The sequence below is a fragment of the Octodon degus genome, unplaced genomic scaffold (assembly GCF_000260255.1).
Source record: "Octodon degus isolate 3935 unplaced genomic scaffold, OctDeg1.0 scaffold00004, whole genome shotgun sequence".
Taxonomy (NCBI): domain Eukaryota; kingdom Metazoa; phylum Chordata; class Mammalia; order Rodentia; family Octodontidae; genus Octodon; species Octodon degus.
The window spans coordinates 17,844,393-17,859,591 of record NW_004524580.1 but is presented as its reverse complement, the minus strand read 5'-3'; the positions used below and the strand labels follow the sequence as shown (position 1 = coordinate 17,859,591).

Below are 15,199 nucleotides of genomic sequence, written 5' to 3'. Positions count from 1 at the left end.
GAGGTTTATAACTACCCCATGTCCAGGAACCAGGATCTCCTCAGCTGATGTAATCCTGCCCTGGGTATCACAGCATCACAGGACCGTTGAGGTTCCAACTGTGATCAGAGGTACATGAGAGTCATGTTTTCACATACTATCCCCAGCTGACAGGGCAAGACAATAGACCTCAGACAAGCCCTAAACGCCATGAAATTATTTTCCCCTAACAATTATGTAGAATGTGATGGGTACTTCCATTGCTTCCTGTCTTTTACAGTCTCCCTGTTCCTTGAGACAATAATACTAAAATTAGGCCAGTTAGTCATTCTATAGTAGTCTTTGTATGTTTAAGCGAAGAAAGTATAGCATATCTTTAAGGCCAAAGCTAGCCAGAATTAAGTTTAATGAAAAAAGTATGGCAGAAGCAAAACAGGCTGTAAGCTTGACCTCTTGTGACAGTTAGTGTAGTTGTGAATGCAAAGGCATAGTTCTTACAGGAAATGATTGTTTCTATTTTTTTTTTTCTTCTTTTTCTGTGTTTTGTATTCTCTTTAAAAATAAAAATAAAGGGGCCAGAGAGAAGGCTCAGTAGAATAAGCGCTTGCCTGTCAAGCACAAGGGCCTGAGTTCAATCCTTGGTTCTGCAAAAAATAAATAAATAAATAAATAAATAAATAAATAAATAAATAAATAAATGAATGAAAAATAATAAAAATAAAAAAGTGGTGCCTGTAATCCCAGCTCTTGGGATCACTATCACTGTGAGTCCAATCTATGTAGTGAGACCCTGTAGACTCAGAACTAAATAAATACATTAATTAATAAATAAACTAAAAAACAAAAAAATCAAGTATGTAATCCCCCCCAAAAAATGTTACCCTAATAAAAACAGGATGGTGACAGTGAAATAGCCTCATTTCTAATATGAGAAAGTTTTAGTGGTCTAGATAGGGCATGAGTCCCTCCACAGCATTTTTGTAATCCAGAGTAACATCCTAGTTCACTTCAGTTTCATGAAGGTAAAGAATGAGGAAACTGCAAAGGAAGAACTGGAAACTAGCTGAGAGTAGTTCATAAGGTCCACTGAAGGAGTCTGCAGTGAAATAAAAGTGCAGGGTGAGGCAGCAAGTGTTGTTACTTAAGCTGAAGCACATTAACCAGAGATTTGACCAAGATAACTGCTGAAGGTGACTATACTAAACAGATTTTCAGTGTGGATAAAAGCAGCCTTATATTGGAAGAAGATGCAATCTAGTGGAGAGAACTCAATGCCTGGCTCCAAAGAAAAGGCTGACTCTTGCTTATGCTCATTTACTATACCAGAAGCCCTGTAGAATGCTACAGAGTACTTAAGAATTCCATGGGGCTGGGGAGATAGCTCAGAATAAAGTGCCTGCCTGGCAAGAGCAAGGTCCTGAGTTCAATCCCCAGTAGCTCAAAAAAAAAAAAAAAAAAAAGAGAAAGAAAGGAAAAAATAAACAAACCTCCAGTGACTATTCTGCCTATGCTATGTCATGGTAAAACAAAGCCCCGATGGCAGCACATCACCTAACGATGTGGTTTTACCAAGTATTAGCCCCCTCTGTTCAAAATTCACTGCTTAGGGGAAAAAAATCCTTCTCAAAATATTTATGTTCATAGACAGTGTTCTTGGTCCCTGATGAAGAGCTCTGATGAAGCGTACCATGAAATAAATGTTTCATGTCTGCTAACAAGATCCATTCCGCAGTCCATGAATCAAGTAGTAATTCTGACCTTCCAATCTTAATATTTAAGAATTACATTTCATAAGACTACTCGGGTTACTGGTAGTGGTTCATTTGATGGATCTGTGCAAAGTAAATTGAAAACGTCAGAAAAGAATTCTTGATTATGGGAGAAAGTCAGAATGTAAACATTAACAGGAGTTTGGAAGCAGTTGACTCCAAACTCTCACGAATGACTGAGTACCCGTCATTTTTCAATGAAGGAATTACAGATGCAGAGGAGACAGCAAGAGTAGATCCTGCTGGCAAGCGCAGGGTCCTGAGTTCAGTCCCCAATATTGCAAAAAATTAAAAGTAGATCCTGAAGATGTGACTGAATTAATAAAGTCTCATGGCAGAACTTGAATGAATAAGAAGTTGCTTCTTAGCAAAGAAAGTAGTCTCTGGAGATAGAATCTACTTCTGTTGAAAATACTGTGAACATTGTTGAAATGATAATAAACGTAGAGTATTACACAAACTTAATTGATAAAATTTGACCATCTATTTAAATGTCAAACAGCGTCAAATCCTATAGAGAAGTCTTTTTAAAAAGACTGTCAATACAGCAAAACTTATTGTTGCCTTAGGAAATTGACTCAGCCAGATGCACAGCGAGGGAGTCAGTTGGGTGAACTACATTACACGCCTGTAATCCCAAGCAGTCTAGAGGCTGGGGCAGGAGGATAGTAGCTCAAGCTCAGCCTGGGCAGCTTAGTGCTATAGCAAAACTCTGTTAAAAAATAGGGAAGGGCTGGGGGCATAGGTTATTGCACAGTCCCTGGGATCCGTCCCCAATACTGGGGATTGGGGGAGAAAAGAAAGAAATGGCCACTGCAACTTCACCCTTCAGCAGCCACCACCCTGTAGCTGTCATCAGCAAAGAAAGACCTTCCACCAGGAAAAAAATCAGTGACTCGTTGAGTATTCAGGTGGTCATTAGCACTTCTTGAGAATAAAATACTTTAAAATGAAGATCTGCACTTTCTTTTAGATAATTCTATTTTATGCTCAGTAGAATACAGTGTAGAATAAACATAATTTTTTTTTGTATTTTTATGTGTAGTAGGAAGCCAAAATTCATAGGGATTGCTTTATTGTGTTACTTGTTTTATTGCAGTAGAACCAGACTGATGCTATTTCTGTGATTTGCTTTCAGGCTGAGATTTGATCTCCTGTAGTATGCTTATTCTTAATTAGTACCCCATAGTATCCTAAGGTTGAGACTCTCAGAGGCAAGGAACTTAAGATTGTCACAGTAAGCATTCTTGCCCTTGGGGAGTGCTTTGAATTGAATACAGTGTTTATGGCTGTAAGAAAAATTGGATTAAAAAATAACATGAAAATAATGGTTAGACTTCTGTTTTTACCACCAGCTCAAAATTTTTCTTTTTTTCTTAATAAGCATTTTCTTTCTTTCCAAATAGTTTGTGGCGAAGTTTCTGTCGGGGAAGAAGAAGGTGAAGGTGAAACTGGCTGGATTGAAGGAGCCGCAATCCTTTTGTCAGTGGTGTGTGTGGTATTAGTAACAGCTTTTAACGATTGGAGTAAGGAAAAACAGTTTAGAGGTTTGCAAAGTCGAATTGAACAAGAACAGAAGTTCACTGTCATCAGGGGTGGTCAGGTCATTCAGATTCCTGTAGCTGACATTACTGTTGGAGATATTGCACAGGTGAAGTATGGTAAGTAAGAACTAGCAATGCATCTAACTCTGAAAATAAAATTATTGCATAATCTCTTTTAGCTTAATGTAATATTGCTTTTTGTTTTAGGTGATCTTCTCCCAGCTGATGGTATACTTATTCAAGGCAATGATCTTAAAATTGATGAAAGTTCACTGACTGGTGAATCTGATCATGTTAGGAAGTCTTTAGATAAGGATCCATTACTTCTATCAGGTATAAATTTCTTCTGTAAACTTTGAACTTTTTTCTCCCTCATACCTAGGTACTGTTGTCAGCAAGCATAGTTACTTTCCTATGAACCAGTAATGTGAAATCAATATTTAATACTATCCTATCCTTATAATCTAAAAAGACTTTGTAAGATGACAGAGATATTGAAAGTCTCTGAATCCAGAGATATATTTTACAAATTAGTAACCTGAGTCCACATAAACCAGAGATTTGAAAGTCAGCATTAAGTTAGTGCAGTGACTAAGAATGAGACATTTTTAATTATTCTGCTTTTCATTTTCACATTTATTCTTAATGTTAAAGTATACAAGAATGATTATAGGCTTAAACCATCTTAATGAATTATCATGCTAAATTACAAAAGATGGTTTGGTTTGGTTTTTTAGAAAAGTTACAAAATCTTTAGTTTTCCTAATCCTATTCCCTTATGTAAGGTTATATGAATAACCCACAGTGTGTACAGGAAGAGCAATCACATCAGCTAATCAGGAATGAACATGAATAGTGTAAGAAGACCTGTTCTAGAAGTGGAAAAGAGAGGCTTACACAGAGGAGGGTACTATTTAAGAAGAGAATAAATGTCTGTGTGGGAGCTTCTTGTGAGAGCCTGATTGTGATAAGTTAAACTAAAGTTTGTTGGAAAGGAAGTAGAAGGGAGTACACAAAAAATTACCAGGTGCCTCCTAAACCACTGAATGTAAGGAAATCAGCATGCCACAAATTAACTCCAAAGCATGCTGATTCTTACAGCTCGAATTGGTAAGTTTCTTATTCTGCTTTGCCACTCGTCTTCATAGAATTATGAAGTTATTCATCAGAACTATTTTAGATTGAATTTATACTAGTGTAGAGGAGAAGCCAAACGCTTACCTTCTGTTTTCACTATCCGATATGAGTGGAATACTAACATGTTATCCATTGTCAGAAGATTACAGGTGATCTAACTGTTTAATAACTTGACAGCTATGATTTTTCAGTCCTTTTCTATAAGCTTTATATTGGTTGAACATGATTCTAAAATCAAAATCATACCAGTGGTTAACAACATAAGAGCAGAACCTTTTCAAGATTTGTAAATCTGTGATGAAAAAGCTAACTGCAAAAAAAAAAAAAAGAAAAAACCACAACAGATGACCTGTATATGTACCCAAAAGATTACTGTAAAAAAAACATAGTATTTATCTGTATATACATTTAATAAGCACCACTTTAGGGTACAGGGGCCAGCAAGATAGTTCAGCGGCTAAAGTGCCTGCTTAGGCAAGATTAGGCAGGCACAAGGGACAGCGGTTCAATCCCGGCACCACATGCCGTGCCAGCCCTGCCCTTGGGATGGGCTGAGCCGGCCAAAAATAAAAATAAAAAATTTTAAAAGTAGGGTAAAGTTCCATTTTTAATGTATATTTCCATATTATCCCCCAAAAGCTTGAGATTAGTATATCTTCAGTATTCTGCATACCATAGGATAGTCATTCTCTATTTTAACTTTTTGGTGTTACTGCCTCGTAATTCTTAATAAATAAAAATATTTTGTGTGTACAAGATTAGTATATTTAAGTGTTATTACCCATTTTACTTACTTTGTGCATGCTTCAAAAAAATATTAATCAGATAGAATCTCTGTAATTCTTCCAAAGAAGAAAAGGGGGGCCAGGGAGATGGCTCAGTAGAATAAGCACATCCCTGGCAAGTATAGGGGTCTGAGTTCAATTCCCGGTTCTGCAAAAAAGAGAGAGTGAAAAGAGTGTCCAGTCATACCTTAGCACCATACACAGATCAACTGAGCTGTGGTATTTGGCAAAAAGAGAGTCCCCTGTTATGTTGCATTTGCTATATACATAGCTCAGGAGTTCATGAACTTTTATGTACATCTAGGGTATTTACATAGAGCTTAGCAGTTCAGGTTGATTTCCTTCTACTAAACTTCAGTCCTTTTCTATTTTAACTTAGATGACCGGTTAGTTTTATTGTAGACTCAGCTTCCCATTGCACGAAGTGTACCAAGAGAACTCTAAATTTTCCATTTTTGAGATGAGACTGAAATAACTTTGTAGAGTCTCTTACTGCTGTAGGAAAGTTTTTCTGCACTTATTTCCATGTTTCAGAAATGTACTAGCAACATGACATGCATTTATTTTTAAATTGACTCTGATGATGCCATCTCTCACTGCTTTTCTTGGCATCTTAAATTTAGATTTTTAAAAGCAATATTCACTTATTGGGGAGGATATGACCTGAACAAAAACTATTTACTTTGCCTGTGTATATTAACAACTAACGAAGATCAGAACATAAAAATGGAAATCTGAAGAAAGCAAGAATCATTAAAAGAAGCAAATTGCCTTTTATGTATAATATTTAGTAAATATTTTATTTCCTTCGCATTTTTACTGTCAACAAATCTAGTAGCCAAATATTCAGAATATAGGTTTTTAAAAGCAAGAAAATCAAACACCTGAAAGTTCACACTGGATAAATTACTTGTTAACTAATAACCAAATATAAATCCTTTTTTTTTTTTTTTTTTTTTGGCGGAACCGGGGATTGAACTCAGATCCTTGCGTTTGCCAGTCAAGCGCTTATCCTATTGAGCCATCTCCCCGGCCAAATATAAATCCTTAAGTACAGAAATAAGTACATAGGTATTATCTTATTTAGCAGGCCACCTTTGAGCATTGATTTGTACATAAGATTATGGTAGGTGCTACAGATGTGTCTTCTGGAAAATTAACTGAAAGATAAAATACAGTAAATGATAACTGTACAGGAGAGTTTGTTCAGTGAAAGTTGTGAAGTCTGATTAAAATTAGTCCAAAAAAATCGGACTCTAAATGGGTTGGGAAACCTTTTAGTGAGTAAGGAAAAATACAGAGATGTTCATGTAAAGACTGGAAAACTATAAGTAAACTTCTTATAGGAAAAAAGTACACCCTTTGTCCTCTGATGGAGCTGGATTGAATCTTTACCTTGTCATCTCATAGATGTATGGCCTCGGGCAAGTTTCTAGAAAATAATAATAGCGCCTGCCAACTTGCAAGATCCCTGTAAGCAGCAGTCAGAATTCTGCTCCCTACATTTTTATAGTAAAATTTTATGTGAGAATAGTGGATGAGAAAATCTGAAATGTTGGTTAATCTTAAAAAAGGTATTAGTAGATAATGTAGAATTAGGTCTTGAGCCACAAGAGGCGTATGATGAAAGCATATTGTAGGACTATTAAAACGCATGTCCAGGTGAACTGAAAAAGCAGATAGTTGTGAGGGGACAAGGCAGGTTAGGATGAAAGCCGGGTTAAATAGAGGCCGTGGGGGTGGGGTGTAAAATAAGACATTTATTGCTACGGAATTCTTTTGATTATAAACACATTTCTTTATAAACAGTGTTTCTCAGAGACTATTCTTCATACTTTGCATTATAGTTAATGAGCATTCTTTGAACTCCTGAAAGTCCAAAAGAGCCAGCTAAGCACTTCATATTTATATTTGTTCAAAAAGTGTCAGTTGCACTATATTTCTGTAAGTACTGCTTTCCCCATTTTGGAGACGACAAGTTAATGCTATAATTTTCCCAATATCACACAGTAAGTGATACAGTGACATTCCAATTACATGTATCTGATTGCACAGTTAAAACCTTAAGAACCATTTTATTAAATATTGAGAATGTCAAAAACAACTTTAAAATTTGGTGGTAGGAAAGAAACCTGTCATAATTTTTACAAAGTTTTCTGTTGCAGGTACTCATGTTATGGAAGGTTCTGGAAGAATGGTAGTGACTGCTGTAGGTGTAAATTCTCAAACTGGAATTATCTTTACCTTACTTGGAGCTGGAGGTGAAGAGGAAGAGAAGAAAGATGAGAAGAAAAAGGAAAAGAAAAGTAAGAAGTTTGCTCCAAGAGTTGGTATTTGGAAATAGAACCACTAAGTCATGAGAGCCGACACAGAAAACAGAATCTTTTGGGAGATTCTCATATAAAAAATTCTAGTCAAAATGAGGGAAAATTAGAATTTAGAGTAATAGTTTTTTTCTTCTAGACTTAAGTCCATTAAAGTTCTTCAGTCAGTACTGTTATCTCTGCCATAGCCAGATTCACCATGTGCTTGAATACTACCATTACCTTTATTCTGTTTACTCTGTTTTAATATTTTTCTGCTATTTAATCAGCAGAATAAAGTGAACTCTCACTTCCTATTTGTGTTTTTGTTTTGCTTGCTTCAGTAGTAGCTTGCTCCTCAGCCATATCACATTTTGGTCTCGTTGAACTTTTAATCTGTTTCAAATTTTTTGGTACTCACATATCATTCTGTACTTAAGCAGTTGGCTTATAGAACACAAGATTAGTACTTCACCTTTACACTTGGTCCTATATTCAGCCCATTATTAGCTATCAAGACCTCTTAGTTTGGGGCCGGGGAGATGGCTCAGTAGAATAAGCGCTTGCCTGGCAAGCACAAGGGCTAGAGTTCAATCCCCAGTTCTGCTTAAAAAAAAAAAAAAAAGACCTCTTAGTTTGATCCATTGGGGGGGTATCTGCTGTGTTGGCAAACTTCGTAGCCATATAGTTTAACCACCGTGATCTTGTACAGAACTCTGTCACACATATGGAGACAGGTCTCAGTCTCCTAGTTGGGAGGCATGCCGCTTTTGGAAGGCACCCTGCTTCTCGGTGTCTGCCGTGCCACCCACTTTTCTTTCCCATTCAGGGAAAGTTATTCCACTTCACCCTTTCAGTAGCTAAAATCTTAGTCTGCTATAACTGCAGGATTGCTTTTTTTCTTTCTTTTTGGAGGGGATGTGGGCAGTACTGGTGACAGTAGTGGTGTTCTCCTGGATTCAGACCTTAGGCTTCACCTTACATGGACCAGCCAAGTGATTTGCCACTAAGCTCCACCTCCAATCTAGATCCTAAAGCAGTTTTTAATATATGGGTAGCTGGTTTCATTCTGAGTTTTATATTTAACTGTAAAGTCCTTATTGCGATCAAAGCTGTATTTGAGAAGTTTGACTGCAGATGAGAGTGGCGAGCCCCATATTTGTAGGTTCTCCTCATCCCCTCCTCAGGGTGCCCGTAGTGAGCCTCTGTAGTCTCTTAAGACCAAGTGAAGTGCAGCAGGAAAATCAGTAATCATGATTATGAAGTGTCCATCATGATCCATTTCACTGGTCCTTCTTCCCACATGACGTAAAGACTGACTCCTTTTGTGATGAATAGAGTTATTAAAGCTTATAGAGGTTATGTAACTCGCTCCAGGCCAGAGCATTAGTAACTGGCAAATCAAACCATCTTCAGTCTGCTTCATTGTAATATATAGGAGTTGAAAGTCATCAGACCCATTTATAAAGGAAGAGAAACTTGCATCATTTATTCTTGTTGGCCCCACAGTGTCATTTCCACTAAGCACCCTTTTCCTCTCATACAGCTGTTTTTCTTAATCCAATCCAGCATTTTCCTAGGAATTAACATCTGATTCATTGTCTAACTTTATCTTTTCTTTTCATAATGGCTGTCAGCCTTTCTTTGTTCTCTTGACTGCTTTGGCAACTGCTCAAAAAGTAGTCCAGAGTAATCTGTCTCAGTTCCCCTCACAGCCTGGAGTATTGTTATCTGGTCTCTCCAAACTTGAACTCATTTCAAGCAGCAGGGTATTCGCTTACAATCTCCTTATCTATTCTAAGCTTCTATTCCTTCTGACTATATTTGTTCTACATTTTCCAGCTTGAAAGTAGTTCTCTTTGATAAAGAAGTTAAAACAAGCTGAATGGTTCTGCTACTTTTTGATCGTTTTTATATATTGCCTATTCCAAACAGTCGGCCTGTGTCTTCCTTGATTCCTTTATTGCCCCCAGAAATTTCATCTTTCTGTGTTTTGTAGATCTAAATTAACCTGTGAATTACCTCAACTGGCTTACTAATTCTACTCACTTGCCTTTCCTGTCTTTAACACATCTTTCTCACTCCCACCAGAAGCTCTGCTATGTGCTTGATATCTTATTACTGCCTCCTTATCCGTTTCCTTTTCTGCTTTCTTAGTGAATGTATTTAGTTTGAAAATCTCTTGTACCATATTTGGGTTTATTACAGCTTTTATAAGAGTAAATAAAGACTTAAGGAAGAAATCAAATGCAAATAAGTGCCCCAGCTTATTTTGGTGTATTCCTGAGTTAAGACCTAGGGAGTGATTGACATTATGAGCCAGATGTTTTCGCACACACACAAATGTACCCCTCTTATTGCATAACCATTCTGTTATAGAAATGTGAACTACCTTTGCATAATTTAACAGAGCTGTATTCATTTCTTCGGAAAGCTTTAATTCCCATTTTGTTCCTACAGATAAGAAACAAGATGGAGCTATTGAGAATCGCAACAAAGGTAAGTTCAGTCAGATAAACATACAGTTAACTTGTTTTCATTATAAACAAAAATAGATCTACTATATACTATTTCTGTCCAAAATTAGGATTCATGTGGCAGGAAACATCAGCAATGTTTTTAACTTTGATTAACCTCTACTCCCACCTGTGCCTTCGTCATGCTATCTCTACAGTGTTAAGAGTGTAATAACCACTTGTGGTAGTAAGCCTATAAAGGTACTTTCCCACAAAAACATTTCAAATATTACCATATATTTGAAATGTTATTTAATATATGCTAGATGCCGAAAGGTCTAAGAAACAACATACTGTGTAGAGTTTTGGTTGCTTGTTTGTTTGTTTGAATGACACTTAAGACTGAACCCAGGCTTTTGTACATCCTGCACAAGCAGTCTCCCATGCAGCTACATTCCCAGGCTGCGTTGAAGAGCCTGTGAATCCATACATGTGGTTAGACATGTGCTGTACATTTCTGACCATCAGTTATCTGCAAAAAATGACATAGAACTGCTTAAAGACCCTGTCATTCTTATATCTCATTCTCATCACCTCATACATTTTCAGCCTGCTACAGTTGTACAACTTAATGTCATATCACACACAAATTCACTCTCAGCTGACTACTTATACTTTTTCTGTTGTCTGTAAGAAATGGATTTTTAAAAGTTGCTTCAAAATATTAATAATGATATGTACCTTTAAAGGGCCTTAACATTGTATTTGCTCTACGTGTAGCAAAAGCTCAAGATGGTGCAGCCATGGAAATGCAGCCATTAAAGAGTGAAGATGGTGGAGATGGTGATGAAAAAGACAAAAAGAAAGCAAATTTGCCAAAAAAGGAAAAATCTGTTCTACAAGGGAAACTAACAAAACTGGCTGTTCAGATCGGCAAGGCAGGTATGACATATAGAAATGTTTTGTTTTAAACTAAGAACATTCTTCGCTTTGAAAGCTTTGACACAGTGTAAGGGATGTTAAAAATATTTTTATTATGATGTACCTGGTTCTCTGAGTTACTGTAGAGACTCATAATTATATCATTGGGCTCTTATTTTTGTGTAAAAGCTAGTTGTCCTCTTGTCAGCCAGCTGGTAAGTGGTCAGGTTGAAATTTTCCCATTTTATAAGACCAGGCACTCTAAACTTCTCTGAATTTCTACAGCAGTAAAGAGCAAAGGATTGTCATGAGTTATTCCGCACAGATTATCCAATTATAAAGAGAAATTTTATTTCATATTTTGCTGGCTATTTCTGAAAAACAATTGTGTTTTCCTATTCATCACTAGAATACAGACATCTGTTACTAGGTCCACTCTTTAGAATTAAAAACAGAGCATGCCTCTAGCATTATCACCTTTTGAAAGAATACTGTGCAGATAAAGCAGCATAATTGTTAAAGTCCCTTAGAATTGCATCATTCTACCATTTCCAGTAGTATGTTGGAAACTCGCTTCTATCCTGAGTAATGTCTTTGCTCTTGTAATAGTATAGCTGAATTGTGATAATGACTCCTTACAGGGTCAGTTCAGATTGTGTATGTGTGTGTGTGTGTGTGTGTGTGTGTGTGTGTGTGTGTGTGTGTGTGACAGAGAGAGAGAGAGAGTTTAAAAGATAAAGTTGAGTATTTAATTACAAGCCTTCCTATCTACCACATCCTTGCTGGCTTCTCTTTGAGCATTAAACAAGTTACCTATTGAACATAAAGCACCAGCTCACACTAAGCTTTTAGTATTTCTTTGCAATTGCCTATTATTTTGTTTCAGCCTCAGTAGAATACAGAACTAAATTAAATGCTGAGAATTATGAATACTTTCCTCCCAGTTCTTTAGGTCAAGGCTATATACCTAAAAGTAAAATACTAATCTGACAATGTCTAGTAATCAGGTGCAGAAAATTCTCAGAGAAATTAAAATAAATATGGAACCAGTTACAACAGTTTACTATGTCTAATATATAACTGATAACAGATAATGTCTGGAATACTTAAATAATGCATTTCTTTCTCTCTTTTTTCTTTCTTTTTTTTTTTTTTCTATCCTAAAAGGTCTGTTGATGTCTGCCATCACAGTTATCATTCTAGTATTATATTTTGTAATTGATACCTTCTGGGTTCAGAAGAGACCATGGCTTGCTGAGTGCACACCAATTTACATACAATATTTTGTGAAGTTCTTCATTATTGGAGTTACAGTTTTAGTGGTCGCAGTGCCAGAAGGCCTTCCACTTGCAGTCACTATTTCACTGGCTTATTCAGTCAAGGTTAGTAGGAGATAGTCAAGTAGGCATACTTTTGATTAAAGCCTCATCTGGTTTTTTTCAAGTAAAATTTTATATTTAATGGAAGAATAGTAGCCTCATAAGATTTGAAATGTGAATTAGAAATTCTTCTTAAATGATGTTTGCTGTGAGAAGTATAATTAGTCAAAGTTTCTGCTCTGACATGTGTAAAATATTCTACAATAGACCTGTCATAAGAATGTTTTTTGCTTACTATATAAGTTTATTTTCTTTTTAGGTATTTAATATCTTTCATTTAAAAAATAAAAGATCAAAATATCAAAGAAATTATAAAATACATGGAAACTGCTTGTCTTTTTTGTTGTATTAAAATACTTAGAAATAATTAGGGTAGGGGCCTGCCCCTTAGCTCAGTTGTTTAAATGGCTGCTTCAACAAAGCAGTCAGCCTCAGGTTGCTGTGGTTCAATCCCCACAACTCCAGCCAGCCAAACATGCCCTGAAGGCATACTGAGCCAGCCAAAAAAAAAAAGAAATAATTAGGAAATATATGCTTTAGACACATTGATCGGTCATTCTATCAATGCTATTATAAGTTCATCTTGAAATTGTTATTGACATTAACTTTTTTTTGTTGTTGGCGGGAACCAGAGATTGAACTCAGGCCCTTGCGCTTGCCAGCCAAGTGCTTACTCTACTGAGCCATCTCCCTGGCCCCTATTGACATTAACTTTTTATTCAGTCAGAAATATATGAACAGGTTGATTTGTGTTGCTGGAATGGGACATGAATGGAAACATTTTAGCTAATGTTAAATTTTTGTTTCTTTAGTCTTAATGTTACCAGTTACTATTCCTTGCACTACAGCAATCTTTATAGGTCCTGTAGTATTTTTCAGAATTTTAGACTTTCTTTGCTATGGGCTTCATTCTTTTCATCTTTAAATATGCAGGTCCACAAATAATTTAGGAAGTGTACATAGTTCTTTTCTACATATTTGTTTCTTCAAGAAAATGGTTGTTTACACTCTTTGCATATTAGTAGTCACAAAAAAACCTACAATTTGTAAAAGAGCTCATATAGTTTTTCACACATTCCACATATGTATTAAGAAGTATTCATAATATATTTTAAAGTACTCTGAAAATTTAATTTTTATAAGTAACAATAATTATATACTTCAACACATTTTCCTGTGTTGTCGAAAATTTAATTTTTTAGAAATGTTTTTTTTAGTTGTAAATGAGAAATATTTTGATCGTAAAGATGAAAATGTCAAATCTACTAGTATATCAAATAGATAAAAATGATCGAGTCAGGACTGGGGAGCTAGCTTAGCCGTCTAAGAGCCTGCTTGGAAGCACAAGGGCTTGAGTTCAGTCCCTGGTATCACATGCCGTGCTGGCACAAGAACCCCAGGCACACGTGCTGGCCCTGAAACCAGTGTGGTGGTACACCCCTGTAATCCTAGTGCTGGGAAGGCTGAGACAGAAAGATCATTATGAAGCCGTGCTGCATAGCGAGGCCCTGTACCAAATAAATAAATTTTTAAAATGATCCAGTCATGGCTGTGGTATATTAATTCGGTCTATTAAAATTTTTAAAAATCAACTACATGCTCCTAGGCTCTTGATGTAATTAAAGCTACTTCTTCCTCGAAGATCAATATAAGAATTTTATTTTCTACGTGATAGGATACTTAGTTCTTTACCTTACGCTATTATAAGTACCATTGTACTTATAATATAGACAGTACTTAAAATGTGGGAACATTTGCCTGTTCCTGTGAAGAACATGGTCATAAAATTTTGTGTGGGGGGCTGGGGAGATGGCTTAGTGGAATAAGTGCTTCCCTGGCAAGCACAAGGGCCTGAGTTCAAAAAAAAAAAAAAAATGTGTGTAGGCATAGGTATTTGTACTTATTAGATTGTTATTCAGTAAAGTGATTTAAGTCACAGAAAAGTTAATACTCTCTTTAGCTTATTTGCATAAAGTATGCTAACATTTTTACAGTACTAAATCAGTACTTTTGTATAAGGCAAGGAGTTTTAATTCTGATTATTTAATTTTACTGTAATCAGGTGATTGGTTCAATACGTACCTTAACTGTAGTTTTTGTTTTGTTTTGGTCACTGTAGAAAATGATGAAAGATAATAACTTAGTAAGGCATCTGGATGCTTGTGAAACCATGGGAAATGCTACAGCTATTTGTTCAGATAAGACAGGAACATTGACAATGAACAGAATGACAGTTGTTCAAGCTTACATAAATGAAAAGCATTATAAAAAGGTTCCTGAACCAGATGCTATTCCACCAAATATTTTGTCCTATCTTGTGACAGGAATTTCTGTGAATTGTGCTTATACGTCAAAAATATTGGTAAGCTTTCTTTAATAATTCATTATATAATGAACATTAAATTTAACTATGATGACTTAATTACATGTATTCCTTCAGATCTAGAAGATATCCATGTAATATGTTTTAATATATTTGTATTATAATAAGACCTGTTGATCAATGTACACATTCTTTGCATCTTTGAGTATTGTATTTGTATATTTTGAATTTTTTAAATTTTTTTATTTTATTGAGAAATAGCAATGACAGTTTCAAAACAGGTTAGTAGACAGTTACAATAATTGATATTTTGCACATTGTTGTCTTCGTAGCAGTTATTCATAGTACAAGATGAAGACATGATATCCAGACACTACTAGTACAAATCTTTCTTCTAATTGAATTAAGAGAAAGTAGCTGTATATCTATCCTAACTGTTTTGTATATACAGATATAGGATGGTCCTTCATTTATGTCCCCTTTTTTTGTTTAGTTTTGTCAGAGATGGGTATTCCATTGCCATTCATGTATTGTAGGTACGTGAATTCAGCAAAATACTCCAACATAGTCCAGTAGTCCATAATAGTAGTGGGTTATCTGTAG

The 15,199-nt window shown here is 35.8% G+C and overlaps 1 protein-coding gene across 3 annotated transcripts in view; it reads left to right on the top strand.

The window, feature by feature from the left end:
• The window catches only part of Atp2b1 (ATPase plasma membrane Ca2+ transporting 1), a 119,552-nt gene that overhangs the window by 76,092 nt on the left and 28,261 nt on the right, over positions 1-15,199 (top strand). For all 3 annotated transcript variants that reach the window (XM_023716343.1, XM_004623777.2, XM_023716337.1), the window contains exons 4-10: positions 3,155-3,409; positions 3,500-3,625; positions 7,380-7,520; positions 9,978-10,016; positions 10,754-10,915; positions 12,062-12,276; positions 14,393-14,635. In XM_023716343.1, coding sequence (XP_023572111.1) covers positions 3,155-3,409; positions 3,500-3,625; positions 7,380-7,520; positions 9,978-10,016; positions 10,754-10,915; positions 12,062-12,276; positions 14,393-14,635 — 1,181 coding nt within the window. The remainder of the gene's footprint in view (positions 1-3,154; positions 3,410-3,499; positions 3,626-7,379; positions 7,521-9,977; positions 10,017-10,753; positions 10,916-12,061; positions 12,277-14,392; positions 14,636-15,199) is intronic.